The sequence below is a fragment of the Mustela lutreola genome, chromosome 12 (assembly GCF_030435805.1).
Source record: "Mustela lutreola isolate mMusLut2 chromosome 12, mMusLut2.pri, whole genome shotgun sequence".
Classification (NCBI taxonomy): Eukaryota; Metazoa; Chordata; class Mammalia; order Carnivora; family Mustelidae; genus Mustela; species Mustela lutreola.
Genome location: NC_081301.1, coordinates 27,832,952 through 27,854,331, shown reverse-complemented (window position 1 = coordinate 27,854,331; position 21,380 = coordinate 27,832,952). Strand labels below are relative to the sequence as shown.

At 35.9% G+C, this 21,380-nt stretch overlaps 1 protein-coding gene across 3 annotated transcripts in view; it reads left to right on the top strand.

Moving 5' to 3' along the window:
• Positions 1 to 21,380, top strand: part of SMC2 (structural maintenance of chromosomes 2) — a 61,354-nt gene that overhangs the window by 14,294 nt on the left and 25,680 nt on the right. For all 3 annotated transcript variants that reach the window (XM_059142206.1, XM_059142205.1, XM_059142208.1), the window contains 6 exons: positions 304 to 463; positions 7,419 to 7,536; positions 8,441 to 8,579; positions 8,943 to 9,062; positions 10,740 to 10,944; positions 19,554 to 19,689. In XM_059142206.1, the coding sequence (XP_058998189.1) occupies positions 304 to 463; positions 7,419 to 7,536; positions 8,441 to 8,579; positions 8,943 to 9,062; positions 10,740 to 10,944; positions 19,554 to 19,689 (878 nt within the window). The remainder of the gene's footprint in view (positions 1 to 303; positions 464 to 7,418; positions 7,537 to 8,440; positions 8,580 to 8,942; positions 9,063 to 10,739; positions 10,945 to 19,553; positions 19,690 to 21,380) is intronic.

Sequence of the window (21,380 nt, the reverse complement as noted above, 5' to 3'; positions counted from 1 at the left end):
ATTGAACCATCTAATGACAGTTATTCTTTGATACAACTTTTGAACTCAGTAATATCATCTTTTATAAGTATTTAAAACATGGACTTAAATTACAAATTACTTGATTTATGTTAAGCAAATATTTGTTTAGACTCTGAATAGTTTTCTGAGAAAATACTGGGAAATGATTCATCTCTTGAGATATTAATGTAAGTGACCTAACAGTTACATTTTCAAGGCTGATGTTTCCTAAATCAATCTGCATCTATGGCCACTTAATTAGTACTGTCTGCCTCACATAGTCTATTAAATTTTCAATAACAGGCTCAGATGAAGTTGAAACATGCCCAACAAGAATTAAAGACTAAACAGGCTGAAGTTAAGAAGATGGATAGTGGCTACAGGAAGGATCAAGAAGCTTTAGAGGCTGTGAAGAAACTTAAAGAAAAACTTGAAGCTGAAATGAAAAAGCTAAATTATGAAGGTTTGCATTTAAACACTTGATGATAGAAACTAAATTAAGGAAATAGCAAATAGGAAATTTTTTTTTTTACTCAGTTAATGGGTGTTTGTGTAAGAAATCTTTATAAGTACAGTTGACCCCTAAACGTAAGCTTGAACTGCTTATGGGTCCACTTACTTGAGGCTCTTTTTGTTTTGATAAAAATAATTTAGTACCATAAATATATTTTCTCACGATTTTCTTTAGCTTCCTTAATTGTAAGAACACAATGTATAATACATAAAACATACAAAATATGAAATATGTGTTAACCATTTATCTTCTCCATAAAGCTTCTTGTCAACATTTGGCTATTAAGTTTGAGGGTCAAAAGTTAAACACAGATTTAGGGGTGTCTGGTTCAGTGGGTAGAGCATAAAACTCTTGATCTCAGGGTCTTGAGTTCAGACCCTATATTGGGCATGGAGGTTACTTAAAAACAAACAAAAAACAAACGTTAATCATGGATTTAGAACTGTGGGGCAGGAGTGTCAGTGCCCCAACCTCACCCCATCCGCTCCCACCACCCACTCCATTATTTAAGGGTCAACTAAGTATGAAACAGCTATTGTTTTTTTGTTTTTGTTTTAATCCCAATATTGTTAAGACACAGTGTTGTTTTAGTTTCAGATGTACAGTATAGTGATTCAGCAATTGTGTACATTACTCTGTGCTTATCATGATAAGTGTACTTTTAAGCTACTTCACCTGTTTCATTTTACCCATCCCCCTACCACCTTGCCTATCAATTTGTTAACTATAGTTTAAGATTGGTTTTCTGGTTTAGCTCTTTTTTTACTTATTTGCTTTTGCTTCGTAAATTCCACATGACTGAAATCATGTGATAATTGTCTTTTTCTGACTGACTTATTTAACTTAGTGTTATACTCACTAGATCTATCTATGTTGCAGAGGCAAGATTTCATTCTTTTTTGTGGCTGAGTAATATTCCTTGTATATCTATACCACATCTTTATCCATTCATCTATTGATAGATATATGGGCTGCTTCCATACTTTGGCTATTGCAAATAATACTGCAATAAACATAGGGGTGTGTATTTTTTGAAATTAGTGTTCTCATTTTTTTTGGTAAATACCCAGTATTGGAATTACTGGATTATGTGGTAATCATATTTTTAATTTTTTGAGGAAACTCCATACTGTTCTCTCCATGGTGGTTACCCCAGTTTGCCTTCGCACCAACAGTGCACAGGGTTCCTTTTTCTCCATACCCTTGCCAACACTTGTTGTCTCTTGTGTTTTTGATTATAGCTCTTCTGACAGGTATGAAGTAATATCTCACTGTGGTCTGGATTTGCATTTCCCTAGTGATTAGTGATGTTGAGCATCTTTTCATGTGTCTGTTGGCCATCTCTATGTTTTTGCAGAAATGTCTGTTCACGTCCTATGCCCATTTTTAATTGGATTATTTGTTTCTTTTTAGTGTTCAGTTGTACAGGTTCTTTGTGTATTTTGGATACTAACCCTTAACGAATATGTCATTTGCAAGTATCTTTTCCCATTTTGTCTTAATTTTGTTGGTTGTTTCCTTTGCTGTGCAGAAGCTTTTTATTTTGACATAGTCCCAATAGTTTGTTTCTGCTTTTGCTTCCCATGCCTTAGATCTATCTAGAAAAATGTTGGTATTGCTGATGTCAGAGAATTTATTGCCTGTGTATTTTTCTAGGATTTTTATGGTTTCAAGTTTCATGTTTAGGTCCTTAATTCCTTTTGAGTTTATTTTTGTGTATGGTATAAGAAAGTGTCCAGTTTCATTCCTTTGCATGGAGCTGTCCAGTTTCCCAACACCAATTGTTGAAGAGACTTTTTCCTATTGTATATTCTTTCTGCTTGGTGAAAGATTCATTGACCGTATAATCATAGGTCTGTTTTGGGGTGCTCTGTTCCATTGACCTATGTGTCTACTTCTGTGCCTATATCATACTGTTTTGGTTACTGCAACTTTATAATGTATCTTGAAATGTAGGATCATGATACCTCCAGCTTTGTTCCTTTTCAAGATTGCTTTGGCTCTTCAGGGTCTTTTGTGGTTCCATGCAAATTTTGGGATTGTTATAGTTCTGTGAAAAATTGTACTGGTATTTTGATAGAGATTGCATTAAATCTATAGGTTGCTTTAGGTAGTATGGAGAGTTTAACACTACTTGTTCTTCCAATCCATGAACTGGGAGTATCTTCCATTGTTGTCTAAGATTTTATTCATCAGTGTTTTATAGTTTTCAGAGTACAAGTTTCTTACCCCCTTGGTTAAGTTTATTTCTAGGTATTTTATTATTTTTCTGCAATTTTAAGTAGGAGTAGTTTCTTAATTTTTCTTTCTGCTGTTTCATCATTGGTGTATAGACCTTTCTGCTGTTTGAGTATTGGTGTATAGAAGGCAACAGATTTCTGTATGTTTATTTTGTATCCTGCACCTACACTGAATTCATTTATCACTTCTAGCGGTTTTTTGGTGCATCTTTTGACTTTTTTATATATGTCATGTCATCTGGAAATTGTGAAAGTTTTACTTCCTCATTACCAATCTGGATGCCTTTTATTTCTTTTTGTTGGCTGATTGCTGTGGCTAGAACTTTAGTATCATGTTGGACACAGCTGGTGAGAGTGAACATCCTTGTCTTGTTCCTGATCATAGGGGAAAAGCTCTGTTTTTCTCCAGTGAGTATGTTAGCTGTGGGTTATTCATATAGGGCCTTTATTAAGTTAAGTTATATATCCTCTAAACCTAGCTTGTTGAGGGCTTTTATCATGAAAGGTGTACTTTATCAAATGCTTTTTTTCTGTCTATTGAAATGATTGTGTGGTTTTTATCCCTTACTTTGTTAATGTGATATATCACGTTGACTGATTTGTGAATATTTAACCACCTTTGTTTTGCAACCCACGAGTAAGTCACACTTGATTGTGGTGAATGATTTCTTTTAATGTATTGTTGAATTTGGTTTGCTAATATTTTGTTGAGGATTTTTGCATTTATATTCATCAAAGATTCTGCCTGTAGTCTTTTTTTAGAGTCTTTATCTGTTTTGTTTTGTTTTTGTCTTTTAATCAGTATAGTGCTGGGTTCATAGAATAAATTTGGAAGTTCTTCTTCCTTTTCTGTGTTTTTGGAATAGTTAGAGAAGAATAGGTATTAACTGTTTAATGTTTAGTAGAATTTGGCTGTGAAACCATCTGGTCTTGGACTTTGGCTTTTTTGACTTTATATATTATTGATTCAGTTTCATTTCTGGTAGTTTGTTAAACTGAAACAGGAAGAAATATATTTTTGTTAGGTTATATGTTTCTAGGAATTTCTCCATTCTAGGTTGTGCACTTTGTTGGTATATATTTCTTCATAATACTGTCTTACAGTTGTTTGTATTTCTGTGGTGTTGGTTGTTATTTCTTCTCATTTCTGATTTCATTTATTTGAGTCCTCTTTATTTTCTTACTGAGTCTGGCTAAAGGTTTACCAATTTTGTTGATCTTTTTGAAAAACCAACTCCTAGTTTCTTTTATATTTGTTGTGTTCTTTTAGTTTCTGTTTCATTTGTTTCTACTCTATATTATTTCTTTCTGCTTTTGTTTTGTTTTTTTTCTTTTTCTAGCTCCTTTAGGTATAATGTTAGGATGTTTGAGTTATTTCTTGCTTTTTGAAGTGGGCCTGTATGGCTATAAACTTCCCTCTTAGAACAGCTTACTGCACCATTGTGTTTTCATTTTCCCTTTTTTTTTTTTTCTTTGTTGACCCATTCATTCTTCAGTAGCAATTTTTTTTTTTTTTGAAGATTTTATTTATTTGATAGAGACACAGCAAGAGAGGGAACACAACTAGGAGGACTAGGAGAGGGAAAGCAGGCTTCCTGCTGAGCAGGGAGCCTGATGTGGGGCTCGATCCCAGGACCCTCAGGACCATGACCTGAGCTAAAGGCAGATGCTTAATGACTGAGCCACCCAGGTGCCCCAGTAGCATTTTTCTTAACACTAACATATAATGTATTATTTGTTTCCGGGGTATAGGTCTGTGAATTATCAGTCTTATAAAATTCACAGCATTCACCATAGCATATACCCTCCCCAATGTCCATCTTTCATCTGTTTATGCTCTTTACAGATTTTTTTTTTGTGGCTGATTTCAAGTTTCTGAATATTGTGGTTAGAAAAGACATATGGTATGAATTTGTTGAGACTTTTGTGGCCCAATATGTGAACTATTCTTTAAAATGTTCCATGTGCCCTTGAAAAGAATGATGGCCTTGCTGGATAGAATACTCTTGCCTATAGGTTTTTTTTTCTTTCAGCACTTGAATATAGCATGCCATACAGGTTTTTGGTGTTATTTTTTTCCCCCTCCCTTCTGGCTTGCAAGGTTTGCACTGAAAACTCAACTGATATTGTAACTGTTTTCCCTTGATGCTTTTAAAATTCTCTTTATCCGTACTTTTTGCTGTTTTAATTACTATGTGTTTTGGTTTGGACCCCCTTATTTGCTTTTGTTGGGGCTCTCTTTCCCTTCTGGATTGAGATTTGTTTCCTTCCCTAGAATCAGGATGTTTTCAGCTATTCTAATTTTCTGCCCCCTTTTCTTTTTCTTCTTCTGGAATCTCTATAATGGGAAAGTTAATACTATTGCTGAGTTCCCTAAGTCTTTTCTCATTTTTTGTTATTTTTTCTATCACCTGTTCAGCTCGATTGCCTTCCTTCTGTTACTGTCCTCCAGGTTGGGGATCTGTTCTTCTACTTCTAGTCTACTGTTTGTTCCATTTTATGTATTTTTTGTTTCAGTCCTTGAGATCTTCATCTCTGATTGGTTCTTTATGTTTTCTGTCTCTTTGTTAAGGGTCTTACTGAAGTTGACTTTTTTCCAAGTCCAGTGAGTATCTTTATGATCGTTACTTCTAAATTTTTTATCAGGCCTATTACTGCTCTCTGTTTCATTTAGCTCTCTTGCTATGGTTTTTCCTCTTTCCTTTGGGATATCCCTGTGTCTCCTCATTTTGTCTCTTTGTGTCTGTTTCTGTGTGTTAAAGAACATTAGCTGCGTCTCCTGCTCTTCAAAGTCATGATCTTCTTGAAGAAGAGATCCTGTAGTGCCCTGCAGTACAGTGTCCCCTGTTCACCAGAGCCTGATGATTTTGTGATATCTCCTACGTGATGCATGTCCCCTACTATTGTGGCTAAGCTGCTTTTGCCTTCAGTCTAGTCATCTGGAATGTCTCTCTTTGCTGGTCAAGGACAGGGTTTGGACCCTGTATTGTTAGTGGGCCAGTCTGGGGCTGCCTTGGGCTTGAGTTGAATCAGACCAGGTATTTGCCAAGGCTGTGGTAGCACAGAACTATTGTTTTCCCCTGAGAAACTCCTTGGTGGGTGAGGCTTACAGTCAGAACAGAGATCTGACCCCAGCCTCCTGCTGAGGCCACAATGGGACTGGTGTATATAGTTATCTTCCCCTCTCTGCAATGTAGGGAGTTTATTTTTGAGTGGTGCTGGTCCCTGTAGGGGCTGCTTGTACCATGCCTGGCTGGTGGTACTGCTTTGGATGGGCTCTGACTCAGAGTGTATTGGAGGGGGCAGGTCCGCAGGAGAAAGTAGAGTGGGGCAGCAGTTTTATCAAGGTTTGTACAGGTCCGTTGTGGGAAGGGACATGTCTGCAGAACTTGGGTGAGATACACTGTTAGCAGGCTAGGTGGAGAGCTGTGCTGGATCCTGCAACTGTCTGTGTGTCTAGGATGGGGACAGAGGATGGAAATAGTCCTGCCAGCTGTTTAGTTCCCAGAGAAGGCTCCCAAGGATCCCTGCCCCTCCAGCACATGCTCTGAAATTGGTAAACAAATCTCCCACCAGAATACTACAGGCAGTTTTTCAAACTGCTGCTTTTATGCTGTGTCTCTGTGGGGCTGTTTGTCATGCTATCTCTTTAAGGATTGGGAGTCTGTCTGCTCTCACCCTCTTGGCTCTCTTAGAGCTGAACCTGCTGAGTTTTAAAGTTCCAGGTTTTAGGCCCTGCAGATCATGAGAATGTGCAAAATTATACCCCGCTGGTTTTCTTTTCTTTTCTTTTCTTTTTTTCTTTTTTTTGCCCCTCTGGTTTTCTAAGGCAAAAATTTTTTGGTTTGTTTTTTAAGATATTATTTATTTATTTGAGAGCAAGAGCATGTGCAAGAGAGAGCACAAAAAGGCAGAGGGAGGAGCAAACTCTCCACCGAGCTGCTAGCTCACTGTGGGGCTCAGTCCCAGGACCCTGGGATCATGACCTGAGCCAAAGGGAGACACTTAACCGATTGCTCCTCAATGGGGATTTGTCTTCCCCTTGCGGTTTCCTGTGTTTGGAGTGCTTGGTGTGACTACAGCTCATTTCTCTCTCCTATCTGTGTCCTTGGTGGCCCTCCCCCCCCCATTCACAATCCCACAGGTCTGCTTGGCTCGTGACTGTATCTCTATCCTTCCTATCCTCATTGATGTGGTCTCTTCTCTACATTTAGCTGTGGAGAGTGTTCTGCCAATCTTTGGGCCATTTTCAGGGTTACTTACACTGATGTAGGTGTAATCTAGTTGAATCCATGGGACATGGTGAGGTTAAGATTCTCCTCCTTTCCCATGTCCCAGCTCTTTGAATTTTTGAAAACTCACTATTGACCGTTTCCTGCTTCGGTCACCAAAGTGCCACTTGAAAACTCCCAAAATGTCCTTTGTATATTTATTTCCACATTCATCATTACTCAGTTTATATATTGTTTTTGGAATGGAAATGTGTTATTTGTTGGTTTTAGTGTCTACTTGATCTTTCATGTTAAGTTTGCTTTTTATTTAATGCCAGAAATTTGTGTTTTGCTTCTAGGAATGCTTTTTAGAGGTTACTGATAGCTTCTTTAAAACTATAATATTTGCATTTTTAAAACTCTGTTTCAATTTACCTGTGATTTACTATCCAGAAAACAAGGAGGAAGGACTTTTGGAAAAGCGCAGGCAGCTATCTCGTGATATCAGTAGACTGAAAGAAACATATGAAGCTCTCTTAGCCAGATTTCCTAATATTCAATTTGCCTACAGGTAAGAGATTTAAACCTTAATTTTAACATGGTAATAGCCAAGATAACATTCTTATTTAAACTGGAAGACAGTCTGAAAATTTCATTAACATCAAGATTTCTGTATGAAAAGTATTATAAGCTACTTTTCCTTAATTGGTATTTTTTCCCCCAAACACTTACTGAAATGTTAACTAGGATACATTTTCATTTAAGCAGGAAGACAATCTGAAAATTTTGTTAACATTAAGATTTTTGTATGAAAAATATTGTCAGCTGCTTTTCCTTAATTGGTAGTTTTTTTCTTAAATGTTTATTGAAATGTTTCAAGTGTTGGCAGGGGGAATTCTTAAGACCAAAATGAGGGAAATTGAATCTCAGTCCAAAGTTTCTTTAAATAGCTACATTAACATTTTACAGTTTTCAGATTTACATTTTTTTTTTTTTTCATGGAATACTTAGAGTAATATATGTATTAAAGATTATAGCCTCGGGTACCTGGGTGGCTCAGTTGGTTGAGGGTCTGACTCTTGGTTTCAGCTCAGGTCATGATCTTGGGCTTCTGAGATTGAGCCCTGTGTGGGGCTCTGCACTCAGCAGCGAGTCTCCTTCCCCTCTGCTTCTCTCTCTCCCTGATTCTGACCCTGTTACCCTGTTTGTGTTCCCTTTCCTTCTCTCTGAAATAAATCTTTTTTAAAAAATTACATCAGTTATTTTTGTTTCACTGAAAATAATATATACTGAAAGATCTTTTGATTGATTTAAAACAATAGTTGGGTAGTCATCTGAACATTAAATTTTTGTTTTTCTTAAAAGTGTATATGTTTCTCTTTTAATGCGTTGTTAGGAAGAGCTCTGGACTAGTAAAATACAACTTTTTCTGTTTTATTTTTTCAGATTAATTTTTGTCAACTGTTCTATTTTAGGGATCCAGAGAAGAACTGGAATAGAAATTGCGTGAAAGGACTTGTAGCTTCTCTGATTAGTGTGAAAGATACTTCTACAACCACAGCTTTAGAATTGGTGGCCGGGGAACGGCTCTACAATGTTGTAGTGGACACAGAGGTAAATTAATTCTAATTAAAGTTTATAATTCCTCCTTAGCTGGAAAAACCATGAACTGCTAGGATTGAGTACTTTCTTGATGTTTTAAGCTATTCCTAAAGTTGCTTATCTTTACAGGTATAGCTCTTCAGTTAATGACTTTTTATTATATTATTGATTATATCATATTTGATTAACTGTATTCCCAAAGAAGTCTCGTGCTAACTCAGGAATCCAGAACATATATTATCAAGTTTTAGACTTTCCATTGTTCAGGATACTAGGCACTAAACAGTTGAGGATTCCTAAAGTTGTACTCTTTACCTCTGATTGTTTTTTGTCATTAATATTTTATTTACTTATTTCAAATGCACAATTTTTTAGGTTACTGGAAAAAAGTTACTAGAAAAGGGGGAATTGAAACGTCGATACACTATAATTCCACTCAATAAAATTTCAGCCAGATGTATTGCTCCAGAAACTCTGAGGGTCGCTCAGAATCTCGTAAGTTGTCTTTATATGATTTATCTACACCTTACTTTTTTTTGTTTTGCTTTGTTTTAGTTAGAGGACATTAATTTGGACATAATCATATGTAGAACTACAAAATTTTGTTACACATTTAAGCTACAAAAAAAATGTTGGCTTTTATGAAAACAGATGGAAGGAGAATAGAAATGGTGCAAAACTAAAACTACCTTTGGTATTTCAAAGTCACAGTGTTAAAATGTCTTTAAACCTTCAGTCAGGTCATATGATTATCATATGCAAGTAGGAAATTTCCAATCTCTGAATTACTAGAATTACAGAGCTTATAAATACCAGATTTCTTTAGTTTTTTTTTTTTTTTTTTTTTTTTCATGCTAGCCACTGTTAAACTGCCCATAGTGACAACTGTTATGGGAGTTCTGTATCAGTCTTAAAGAGATGCTTCTCTATTAGAGTTTCTGTAGGTTGCCTCTGAACATGAAAAGCAGGGGACCCGGATACCCATTCAGCTGCTGAGGTGGATCTAAAGTGATATAGTTATTAGTAAAAAAATAAAAAATAAAAACAAACCCCAAAGGAATACAAGGCAGTACATTTAATAGGCAATTATAGTTGTGTAACATTGGGTAATAGCATGATGCCAGCCCTAATGTTCAGCAGTATTACCAGTTTGTTATTGAGCAGGCATTCCAAGTGCATCAGTTGAAAGGACAGTTCTGTGAAACCTAGAAATGCATGTATAATTAAACTACAAAGTGGATACTCAGTGTTCTTGCTGATATTGAGAAGTCTTTAATGAATTATTTCGAAATGCGGTTGTATTGACCTGTATACTCTCAGCAGAAGGAAAATGAGTGCGGAGTAATTGAAAGGTGGTGTTTCTGGTTAGTGCTTTGCTTACTTTGAAAAATCACCATTGGGTCTGGAAGGTTTTGGAAATTACTTCAGCTTTTAGACAAGTCCCAGTGTAAGAAGTAAATTGTGGTTTCAAGTAGCAGCAAAAATACTTCTACCCAGGTCCCTTAGCCAAATCTTTTTAATGGCTGCTGCTGTGTCAGAGGGCAGTGCTGAACATTTGTTATACAGAGCTGCTTTCATTTTGATTTATCTTGCTGCTACTAAGCTCCTTAAAGTATGTTTAGTTGTTTTAAAAAGATGAGCAGAAGTACACATCAACAAAGGTTGAGAAGAGGCAGTTGGATCAAAATAAAACACTGAGGGATTTAAAATTTTTTTTGCCCTTAAAATTGTTAGTTGTGTTTTTCTGTAACTGACAGGTGGCTGCCATAGCATGTTTAATTTGAGTGAAAAAGTATTCACTACAGAGTAAATAAATTAATACTTGAAATAAAACATTTTATATAATAGTGTTGATCTAGCAATTGCTATATTTTAACTAAGAGAATGTGTCCAAATAGTCATTTTGGATTTAGAAACTTGGTAGTGGCTCTTGCTTGATAGACACTGTCATAATGCCTAGTGCTCTAAACATTTTACTTAGCCATAGAAGTTTCAATGTTTAAACTTGAATTTTTTCCTAAAACTCTTGAGTTTTCCATAGTATTTTAGAAAGTTCAGAAGGAGCTGTAGTGCTAGGTGAGAGGTACTTAAATTTCTAGTTCTGTTTTGTAAAATAATATTTGAAAGGAAAGGGGTAGTATGTACTGTGACATATCTGTTGTTTTCCCACAGGTTGGTCCTAACAATGTTCATGTGGCTCTTTCCCTGGTTGAATACAAGCCAGAACTTCAGAAAGCAATGGAATTTGTCTTTGGAACAACGTTTGTTTGTAATAATATGGATAATGCAAAAAAAGTGGCCTTTGATAAAAGGATAATGACTAGAACTGTAACTCTTGGGGGTGAAATATTTGATCCTCATGGTACATTGAGTGGAGGTAGGTTGCTTTTTTATTTATTTACACAGAATAAAAATTGGTAATGTTTAATTCATTCTATGTCAGGTGCTATACATATTTGCTTTTTTTTTTTCCTCGTTCCTTCCTTACAACTCTTCCATAAAGGTAGTTTTATTACTTTTCCCGTTCTTTTAGGGAATGAAATTGAAATTAGAAGAAATTTAGTAATTCATTTAATAGCAAATAGTGTTAGAACTAGTATTTTAACTCAGAGTTGGACTTCAGAGCTAATGTTGAACTGCTACTAAATATTCTTTCTACTGTATGTTTATTGAGAACTTAGGATATGCCAGGAACCATACCATTAGTTTATTGAATGGTTCAGTAGTTCTAGGAGATAGGTAAGATTGTAAAAAGGAGAATCAGAAAACACTTCTTAAGCATATCAGTTTACTGGTGATATAAATATCTCTAGTAAACTGATATGCTTAAGAACTGTTTTCTGAAAAGATTTATGGAGTTGACTTTTTATTTATTTTTAGGGTTGGTTGTGGGTTTTTTGGGCTTTACATTTGGGCTTAAATGATGAAAAAAGGTAATAAATAACTAGAAAGATAAACAAGATACGAGACAAACAGCAACGAAAGGAAAAGCCTAGAAGATAAGATTAATACTCTAATGTACTGCATGTATTAAAAGTAAAAGGGAACTGGAACTTTCTTGTACCATACACTAAAATAAATCTACATGGTTGAAAGACCTAAATGTGAGACAGGACTCCATCAAAATCCTAGAGGAAAACACAGGCAGCAACCTCTTTGACCTTAGCCACAGCAACAACTTCCAAAACACATTTCCAAAGGCAAGGGAAACAAGCAAAAATGAACTATTGGGACTTCATCATGATAAAAAGCCTTTACACAGCAAAGGAAACAGTCAACAAAACTAAAAGGCAACGTACAGAATGGGAGAAGATATTTGCAAATGTCTTATCAGATAAAGGGCTAGTATCCAAAAACCTATAAAGAATTTATTAAACTCAACACTGAAAAAAACCCAAAAAATCCAGTCAAGAAGCAGGCAGAAGTAATGAACAGACATTTCTCCAAAGACGACATAAAAATGGACAAGAGACAAATGAAAGAAAAAATTCTCTACATCACTTGGATCAGGGCAATAAAATCAAAACTAAATGATATACCACCTCACACTGGTCAGAATGGCTATGCTTAACAACTCAGGAAATAACAGATGTTGGCAAGGATGTGGGAAAAGGGTAACTGTCTTATACTATTGGGAATGCAAACTGGTGCAGCTACTCTGGAAAATAGTATGGAGGTTCCTCAAAAATTTAAAAATAGAGCTATCCTGTGAACCAGCAATTGCACTACTGGGTTATTTACCTCAAAGATACAAACAGAGTGATCTGAAGGAGCACATGCACCCCAACGTTTATAGCTGCAATGTCCACAGTAGCCAAACTATGGAAAGACCCCAGATGTCCATCGACAGATGAATGGATAAAGATGCGATATATGTGTATGTACGTGCACGTGCACACACACATGCGACTATTACTCAGCTACCAAAAAGAATGAAATCTTGCCATTTGCGATGACATAGAACTAGAAATTATTATGTAGAGCAAAATAAGCCAGAGAAAGATGAAAATTATAATTTCACTCGTGGAATTTAAGAAACCAATGAACATAAGGGAAGGGAAGGAAAAATAAGGGAACTAGAGGAAGGCAAACCATAAGAGACTTAACCCTAGGAAGAAATGGGGTTTGCTGGAGGGAAAGTGGGGTTGTTGGAATAACTGGGTGATGGGCATTAAGGAGGCACTTGATGGAATGAGCACTGGGTGTTATATGCAACTGGTGAAATTACTATAGATTCTACCTCTGAAACTAATAATACAGTATATGTAAGTTAAACTGAATTTAAATAAATAATAAAACAAAAAAGTAAAAAGAATCATGTAATATTGATTGTATTTTTCTTTTTTATTTAATTTTATTTATAGTAAATTTTAATTCCAGTATAGTTAAAATACAATGATATATTAATTTCAGATGTACAATTTTTTGATTCAACAATTTCATGCAATACCTGGTGCTCATCCTGACAACTACTCTCCTTAATCCCTGTAATGCATTTCACCGGTCGCCTTACCAACCCTCTATCTGGTAACATCAGTTTGTTCGCTATAGTTTAGAGCCTTTCTCAGCTTATCTCTCTCTCTCTCCTTTGTTTCTTAAATTACACATATGAGCGAAAGCATATGGTATTTCTCTTACTGACTTATGTCACTTAGCTTTATATTTCCTAGTTCTCTCCATGTCTTTGCAAATGGCAAGATTTCCTTCTTTCTTATAGCTGAATAATATTCCATTGTGTGTGTATGTGTGTATATGTATGCACACATACATACACCAGCTCTTCTTTAGCCATTCTTCAGTTAATGGAGAAGTGGGCTGGTTCCATAATTTGGATATTGTAAATAATGCTGCAGTAGACATAAGGGTGCCTGTATCCCTTTGAATTAGTGTTTTTGTATTTTTTGTGTAAATATCCAATGGTGTAATTGATAGATCATAGGGTGGTTCCATTTCTAACCTTTTGAGGAACCTCCATACTGTTTTCCACAGGGGTTGCACTGGTCTGCATTCCCACCAACAGTGCAAAAAGATTCCTGTTTCTTTACATCCTCTGCCACACTTGTCTCTTAGGTTTTTCATTTTAGTCATTCTCACAGATATGAGGTTATACCTCGTAGTTTTGATTTGCCTTTCCTTGTGGAGTATGTTGCGCATCTTTTCGTTTGTCTATTGGTCATCTGTATTTCTTATTTGGAAAATGTCTCTTCATGTCTTCTGCTCATTTTTAATTGGATTTTTTGGGTTTGGGATGTTGAGTTTTATTAGTTTTTTATATATTTTGGATACTAATCCTTTATCAGATATGTCAGGTGCAAATATCTTCTCCCATTCTGTAGGCTTTTAGTGTTGTTCATTGTTTATTTGCTGTGTGGAAGCTTTTTATTTTCATTTAGTCCCAAATGTTTATTTTTGCTTCTATTTCCCTTGCCTTGAGAGATGTGTCTAGAAAAATGTTGCTATGACCTGTATCAGTGACATTACTATCTGTACTGTCTTCCAGGAATTTTATGGTTTCAGGTCTTACAGTTCCGTCTTTATAACCTTTACTCTTAGAACTGCTTTTGCTCTATACTAAAAGTTTTGGACTCTTGTGTTTTCATTTTCATTTGCTTCTATGTATCTTTGGATTTCTTTGATTTTTTTCTGGCTGACCCATTCATTATTTAGTAGCATGTTTTTATCCTCCATTTATTTGTCCTCTTTGTGGATTTTTTTTCTTGTGCTTGATTTCTAGTTTCATAGTGTTGTCGTCCAAAAAGATGCATGGTAAAACTTCAGTCTTTTTGAATTTGTTGAGACTTCTTTTGTGGCGTAATATGTAATCTGTTCTAGAGAATTTTCCCTGTGTACCTGAATAGAATGTGTATTCTGCTACTTTGGATGAAATGTTCTGAATATATTTGTTAAATCCATTTGTTCCGGTGTATCTTTCAAAGCCACTGTTTCCTTGTAGATTTTCTGACCAATCTTTCCTCTGATGTAAGTGGGTATTAAAGTCCCCTACTATTATTGTATGACTGTTGATTAGTTCATTTATGCTATTAACTGTTTAATATATTTGGGTACTCCCATGTTGAGTGTGTAAATATTTACAGTTGTTCAGTCCTTTTGTTGGATAGTCCCCTTTATTATTATATAGTGTCTTTGTCTCTTACTATAGTCTTTGTTCTAAAATCTGTTTTGTCTGATATATATTGTCTATTCCAGCTTTCTTTTGACATCCATTTGTATGATAAATGTTTCTTCATCCTCTCACTTTCAACTTCAGGTGACTTTAGGTCTGAAATGTCTCTCATAGGCGGCATACAGATGGGTCTTTATTTTATTTTTTTTCTTTTTAATGCATTCTGTCACCCTATTTCTTTTGAATGGGGTGTTTAGTCCACTGGCATTCAGAATAATTATTGATAGGTATGTGTTTATTGCCATTTTACTTGTTTCTGAAGTTTTTCTCGTCCTTGCTCCTCTTTCTTTCATGTATGCTGGTTTTCTGTAATGATACTATTTGCATTCCTTTTTCTTCCTTTTATTTCTTTTAGTGGTTTTAAATTTTTGGCTATCTTTAGGTTTGCGTATAATATCTTTTGTATGTAGCAGTCTATATTAGGAAACAATTTGCTTAAGTTTGAGCCCAGTTTTACTGTTCTCCTCCCCACATTTAGGTATTTGGATATTTTACATCCTTGTGTTTTGGGAGTTTTTTTTTTTTTTTTTTCAAGAAATATTTTTATTACTTCTGTGTTCCCCACTTTCTTGCTGTCACTTTGGTCTTTCCTTGCTAGTCAGTCTCTTGCAGGTCTGGTGTAGTGGCCATGAACTGCTTTAATTTTTGTTTTTCTGTTTCTTCTTTTATTCTGAATGATAGCCTCACTGGATAGAATATTCTTGGCAGCATCTTTTTCTCATTCACTTTCAGTATTTCATGCCACTCCCTTCTGGCCTTCAAAGATTTTGCTGAAAAATCTGCTGATAGCCTTATGTGATTTCCCTGATAGGTTACTGTCTTCCCTGATAGGTTCTTCGTCTCCTGGGTCTGGTTATCTGTTTCGTTCCCCAGATTAGGAAAGTTTTTAGGTATTATTTCTTCAAACTTTCTACTCCTTTTTCTCTCTCTTATTCTTCTGGGATCCCTACAATATGAATGTTACTACACTTGATGGAAGTCATTGAGTTCCCTAAATCTATTTTCTTTTTGCATAGTTCTTTTTTCTCTTTTAAGATTGATTATTTTCTATCTCTCTTCTGGGTCATTAATTTGCTTTTCTGCTTCTTCCAGCCTATTGTCTGTTGCATCACGGGTGTTTGTAAATTCATTTATTGCACTTTTCATCTCTGATTGGTTCTTTTTCTTTATTTCTGTGTTAAGGGTCTCATTGATGTCTTCCACTTTTTTTTTTTCAAGTGCAGTACATTTATGATCATTACTTTAAATTCTCTTTCAGGGCACCTGGGTGGCTCAGCTGGTTAAACATCTGTCTACAGCTCAGGTCTTGATCCCAGGATCCTGGGATCAAGCCCTGCATTGGGCTCAGTGGGGGAGTCTGCTTCTCCCTATGCCCCTCCCCTCTATTTGTGTACTCACATGCTTGCTCTTTTTCTCAAAAATAAATAAAATCTTTAAAATTAAATAAATTCTCTTTCACTCATGTTACTTGCATTTATTTTGCTTGGATCTGTGGCTATGGCCTAGTTCTTTAGGACAGATTTCTCTGTCTTCTCATTTTGTTGATGTTTGTTCCTGTTTCTCTGTGTTAGGAAAGTTCTCTCCTATTCTTGATGGTAATGGCTCGAAGGAGAGGAAGTCCCTATAGTGCCCAGCAGTATAGTGTCCCCTATTTTCTAGGACCCAGTGTTTCTGGGAGTGTCTGCATTGTGTCCCGGCCTCTTTATCCTTCAAATCTGTTGTCTGCAGAGGTTCTCTTTGCCTATTTTGGGCAGTATTTAGTCCCTGGCCTGAATGTGGAGCATTTTTAACTAGATGTGCTCTGGTCTTTTTGTGAAATGAGACCTGTTGCCAGTAGAACTGAGGCCCTGTAAATTCCCACGTCGGGAGACACAGTGTTGCCAGAGCTTTGGACCGTTCTTCTGGGGCTGGGAACCTTCTATTCTGGGCCTGAGGCAAGAATGATTGGGAAGGTGGAATCCACCTGAGCATGGGAGTTGGAGTTTTGGTGTAAGAATGTTAGGTAGCAAGTGTCTGCTCGGTTGGTTCCCACAAGTGTCCCTGTGTTTATACTGAGAGGTGGGAGAGGGAAATGATGCCTGCTCATTCCTTTGTTCTAGGAGGGGGTCTATCTGTGAATGCTGTATTTCTGGGACATGCTTCTAGATGAGGTCATAACCTCCCCACCATGTCCCTTGGTGCTCCTCAGAAAGCTATTACCATGCTGTTTGTTGGTGGGCTGTTTTCCACACTCTGTCCAAAAAACAATACCCTTGGGGTTCTCCCAGAGCCAAGCATGCTGACCTTTAAAACTGTAGGTTTAAAGCTCTGCTGGTTGCCATAACTCATGAAATTTGGATCCTCTCACTTGTGAAGCCATTTGTTATGGGGATTTGTCTTCCCTGTGTGGCCTCCCCTCTGTGCTAGTCCAGTTCTGACCACAGCTCCTTACTCCACCATGGCTGCTGTTTCTCTCCCAAATCACACCTCCATACTTCCTACCTTCTTTGGTGTGGTCTCTTTTCTCCCAGTCTTCAGGTCAATTTCTGGGGTATTTTGGATGATTTCATAGTTATCTAGTTATATTCATGGTATGAGGTCAGCCTGGGATCCTTCTATTCTGCTTCCATCTTCCATTCCAGTCTTGGAGGTAGGTTTTATATCATTGTTTTCTCAAAACTTTGGTAAATAGGATGGGACTTTTTTTTTATTATTATTAAAAATTGAAATTGTGGGTTCAGAATGACTTGATCCAGAGTTTTATTTCTAATTTAAGAATTGGGTTTTCTTTTGAATACCTACCGTGTCACAGCTATTTAATTAAATATGGAGAAATTAGGGGCGCCTGGCTGGCTCAGTTGGTTAAGTGACTGCTTTCGGCTCAGGTCCTGGTCCTGGCGTCCCAGAATCTAGTCCTGCATTGGGTTCCCAGCTATGCAGGGAGTCTGCTTCTCCCTCTGACCTTCTCCCCTCTCATACTCTCTCTCACTCTCTCAAATAAATAAGTAAAATCTTTTAAAATAAATACGGAGAAATTCTAAAATGTCTCAGCCCTCAAGGAGCTCATACTGTAATAAATCAGTCCTGTTGTCCTGTTGCTTTTTTAAAATTTTTCTCAAGTCTCTAAGTCTAGGTTTTTTTGTTTTTTCTTTTTTTTTCCCTCTTGCATTTTGTCGTATTAGGATATTCTAGCCGCTGGAAAATTTTTTTTAATTCAATACATTTTTACCCTTGTTCAGGAAATGTTAAGTTCTAATTTGGGTATATGCCACTACATCTGTGAAAAGTAAATAAAATTAAATATGTCCTTGAGAATAAGATAATGATAATTTTCTTCTTATTCTAACATTTACCACATTGAGTTTCCAGATCTATGTTGAGTGATTAAGTAACTAACCCTAAATAGTACTTCCTATGTAACAGGCAACATTGTGAGACTGTGCCATCCAGTACAGTAACCATATGCGGCTCTTACATGTAATTATGATAATTAAAGTTAAATGAAAATAATTTCCTTGATTGTCCTAGTCACATTTCAAGGAATCTGTGACCACAGATAGTTAATGGGTAACTGGGCAATGCAGATACACAACATTTCTATTACTTTATGAAGACGTATTCTCAGAGCTTTAAATAATGAACTCCTTTCATTCTTATAGCAGCTACGTGGTAGGTATATTACTATCATCTGCAGTATACAGTTGTGGAAACTAATGACAGAGTGGTTAAATAACTTGTCGGTAACTGGCAAAGCCCAGGATTTGAATTCAGGTTATCTGTTTTCACTGTTTATGCTTTTAACCAAATCAAGAGACTGTATAATGCCTATGACTTAATTTCTTTATAGGCCAAGGAAACAATAGCTTAATTTCTTTATAGGCCAGTATATACAATAAAGGATTAGTATCTATAATTGGAGGATAAAGAGAGATAATGTATTTTTAAATATGTAAAATATAAGAAACATTTTAGATTTCATCGATTTGGATGTTCTTGAAGTTCCTACTTTAGGGATGGCAAAAATATCCCTGTATTGTATTACCAAAGTACTCATATAGCATTGCTAATTGACCTTTGCATTCTCCCATCAAACCTAGAGTTTTCTTGCCAACATAACTCAACCTATTATTGTCAGACAATTATAGTTGCTTGTAAAGTGAAACCAATTTCCTCTGCTTCCTCTACTATATCAAAGTTTAGACCAGGTTAGAATGTGGTAAAAAAAAAAATACCCCTCAAATCTCAGTCACTTATAATGAGTACCATAATTATGCTACTTTACCTGTAGGTCATTTATCTCTTTGTTCATTGTTATTCTCTTTTTGGAACCCAGGCTGAGGGAAAAATAGTCCCTACTTTGAACGTGTTTTTCTCAGGGGAGAGGAAAAACAAATGGTGAATTATGTGCTGTCTTTTAAAGCTTACTTTTAAAAGAGGCACATTTTCCATTTCATTGGTCAGAGCAAACCACATGGCTTTGCCAATATTAGAGAGGAAAATGGCCCTGAGAGAAATGGGCCCAGTAGGAAGGGGCAGTGATTATTTTGAATAAACAATCTATCACATCTGCTTACAAGTATTTTCTTATCAAGTATGTATGTCCTAAGAGTCTAATGATAAAATCAATTCTGTATCAGCTCTGCTTAGAAGTATCTTCCTATCAATTATGTATGCCCTGAGATTCTAATGATAAAATGAGTTCTGTATCTTTACTATAAAAGGTTGGCTATTGAATCTTTTCAAGTATAATTCTTAGAAAGTTTTTGTCTACTAAATATGCAGTAACTTAATGTCTAAGGCCTGTTACAATTTATTTCTATCAGGTGCTCGATCCCAGGCAGCTTCTATTTTAACCAAGTTTCAAGAACTCAAAGATGTTCAAGATGAACTGAGAATGAAGGAGAATAAGCTACAGACTCTAGATGAGGAATTAGCAGGTCTTAAAAATACAGCTGAAAAGTAAGACTTTTGTCAGATTAAGTTATATTTCTGTGTTCTTTTTGGTCAAAGACTCCCATGGTAGAAAATGAAAGAATTTTATCTAAAGAAATACAACTTCTGCCTTTTTTCATAATATCCTTGCTTTTCTTTGAATAAATTATGAGTTGATAACTTGATATCAGTTTTTTACTTTTTCTGATAAAAAATAATGTCTTTTTTTAAGGAAATAGGGAAAGCTAATTAAACAAAAGGAAGAAAAAAACCCAGCCAAATATTTTTCTTTCCCTGTTGAGATATACTGTTAACATTTTACTGGGATTGGTGGGAAAATCCATAGATACTCTGGAGTCTGATACCAGAGGATACTGGAGTCCTTGGTTTAAATTATGAACAGTATAGCATCATTTCGGATGCCAACATTAAATTTAGCAGCTTTAGGCTGTCCTGTAGATAATAAAGATCGCTGGGTTGCCTACTGAGGAAGTAAATAAGTTCATGTCAGAAAGACACTGTTAAAATTAAAGTATTTTCTTACAGTGTTTCTTCTGTATGGGTGTGGATATGGGTATACATGTGTGCTTCTCAACATTACTTCCATTTGTGTATGATATGGGTAGATACATATTTTTATTTTTTTGCAATTGGGATCATGCTATTTAATGTAACTTTTTTTTGGTCAGTTAATGTTTTTTACTACTGAGTGAGTGCCTCCTGTTTGCCAAGTACTGTTCTAGGAGTGGGAATGTAGCAGTAAACGAAACAGAAAAATCTCTTCCTTCTTGTTTTCATATATATAGCTGGCAAAACAATAAAAAGAGTTAAATTGGTAAAACATTAGTTAATGCTAACTCCAAAGAGAGGAAAAATGCCACAAACTTTAAAAGTACATTATTTGAGTGTTTCTAAGTTTTTCTGGTCTCTCTGAAGATGACAAATGGAAGCAGTTAAAACCAAAGATTTTATTCAGAATTCACAATACTGAATAAAAGTCAAAGTATATATGCTAACAAACTAGAAATATATATATATATATACATACATACACGCACACACACATACATTTTAAGCATTCATCTTCTGAATTACCAAAGCTTGGAATAGTGCCAAAACTTTTTTGGACTACTATACATATGGAAGAGATGGTCATAATCATTCTAAGATAGAAATTTTATCAAAAGCCTACTTTCAAACATATGCATGTAAAGTCTGCTTTTACCTTCATTAACATAAATTACCAAGCAGTGAATGAACTTCTCTGTGGAAAAAGATGGGAAGAAGATTGCTGAGATCTGTGGAGGCTTTGGCAAGGTGGGGAGTTTATATTTGGCTTGGGACTGTTAAATGATCCAATACTGGTGGATAAAGTTATTTTGCAGAATTGTCTTTTGGACTGATTGTGGCATTGAGGTCAAGGAAAGGAAATAGATTCTTAAAAATAATGAGAGTGGGAGGCACCTGGGTGCCTGAGTCAGTTAAGCATGTGACTTGATTTCAGCTCAGGTCTTGATTTGAAGATTGTGAGTTCAAGCCCTACGTTAGGCTCCATGCTCTAAAATATGAAAGTGGAGAGGTCTTAAAGCCATTCTTTCATGGACCATATTAGGAAAATAGCTTCTAACTTCTTTCAAATTTCTGCACTCCACATTTTTAAAATGAATTGAGAAATGGCTTGAAAATTGTGGCTTTAATTGCTGTCAAGCATTCTCAGG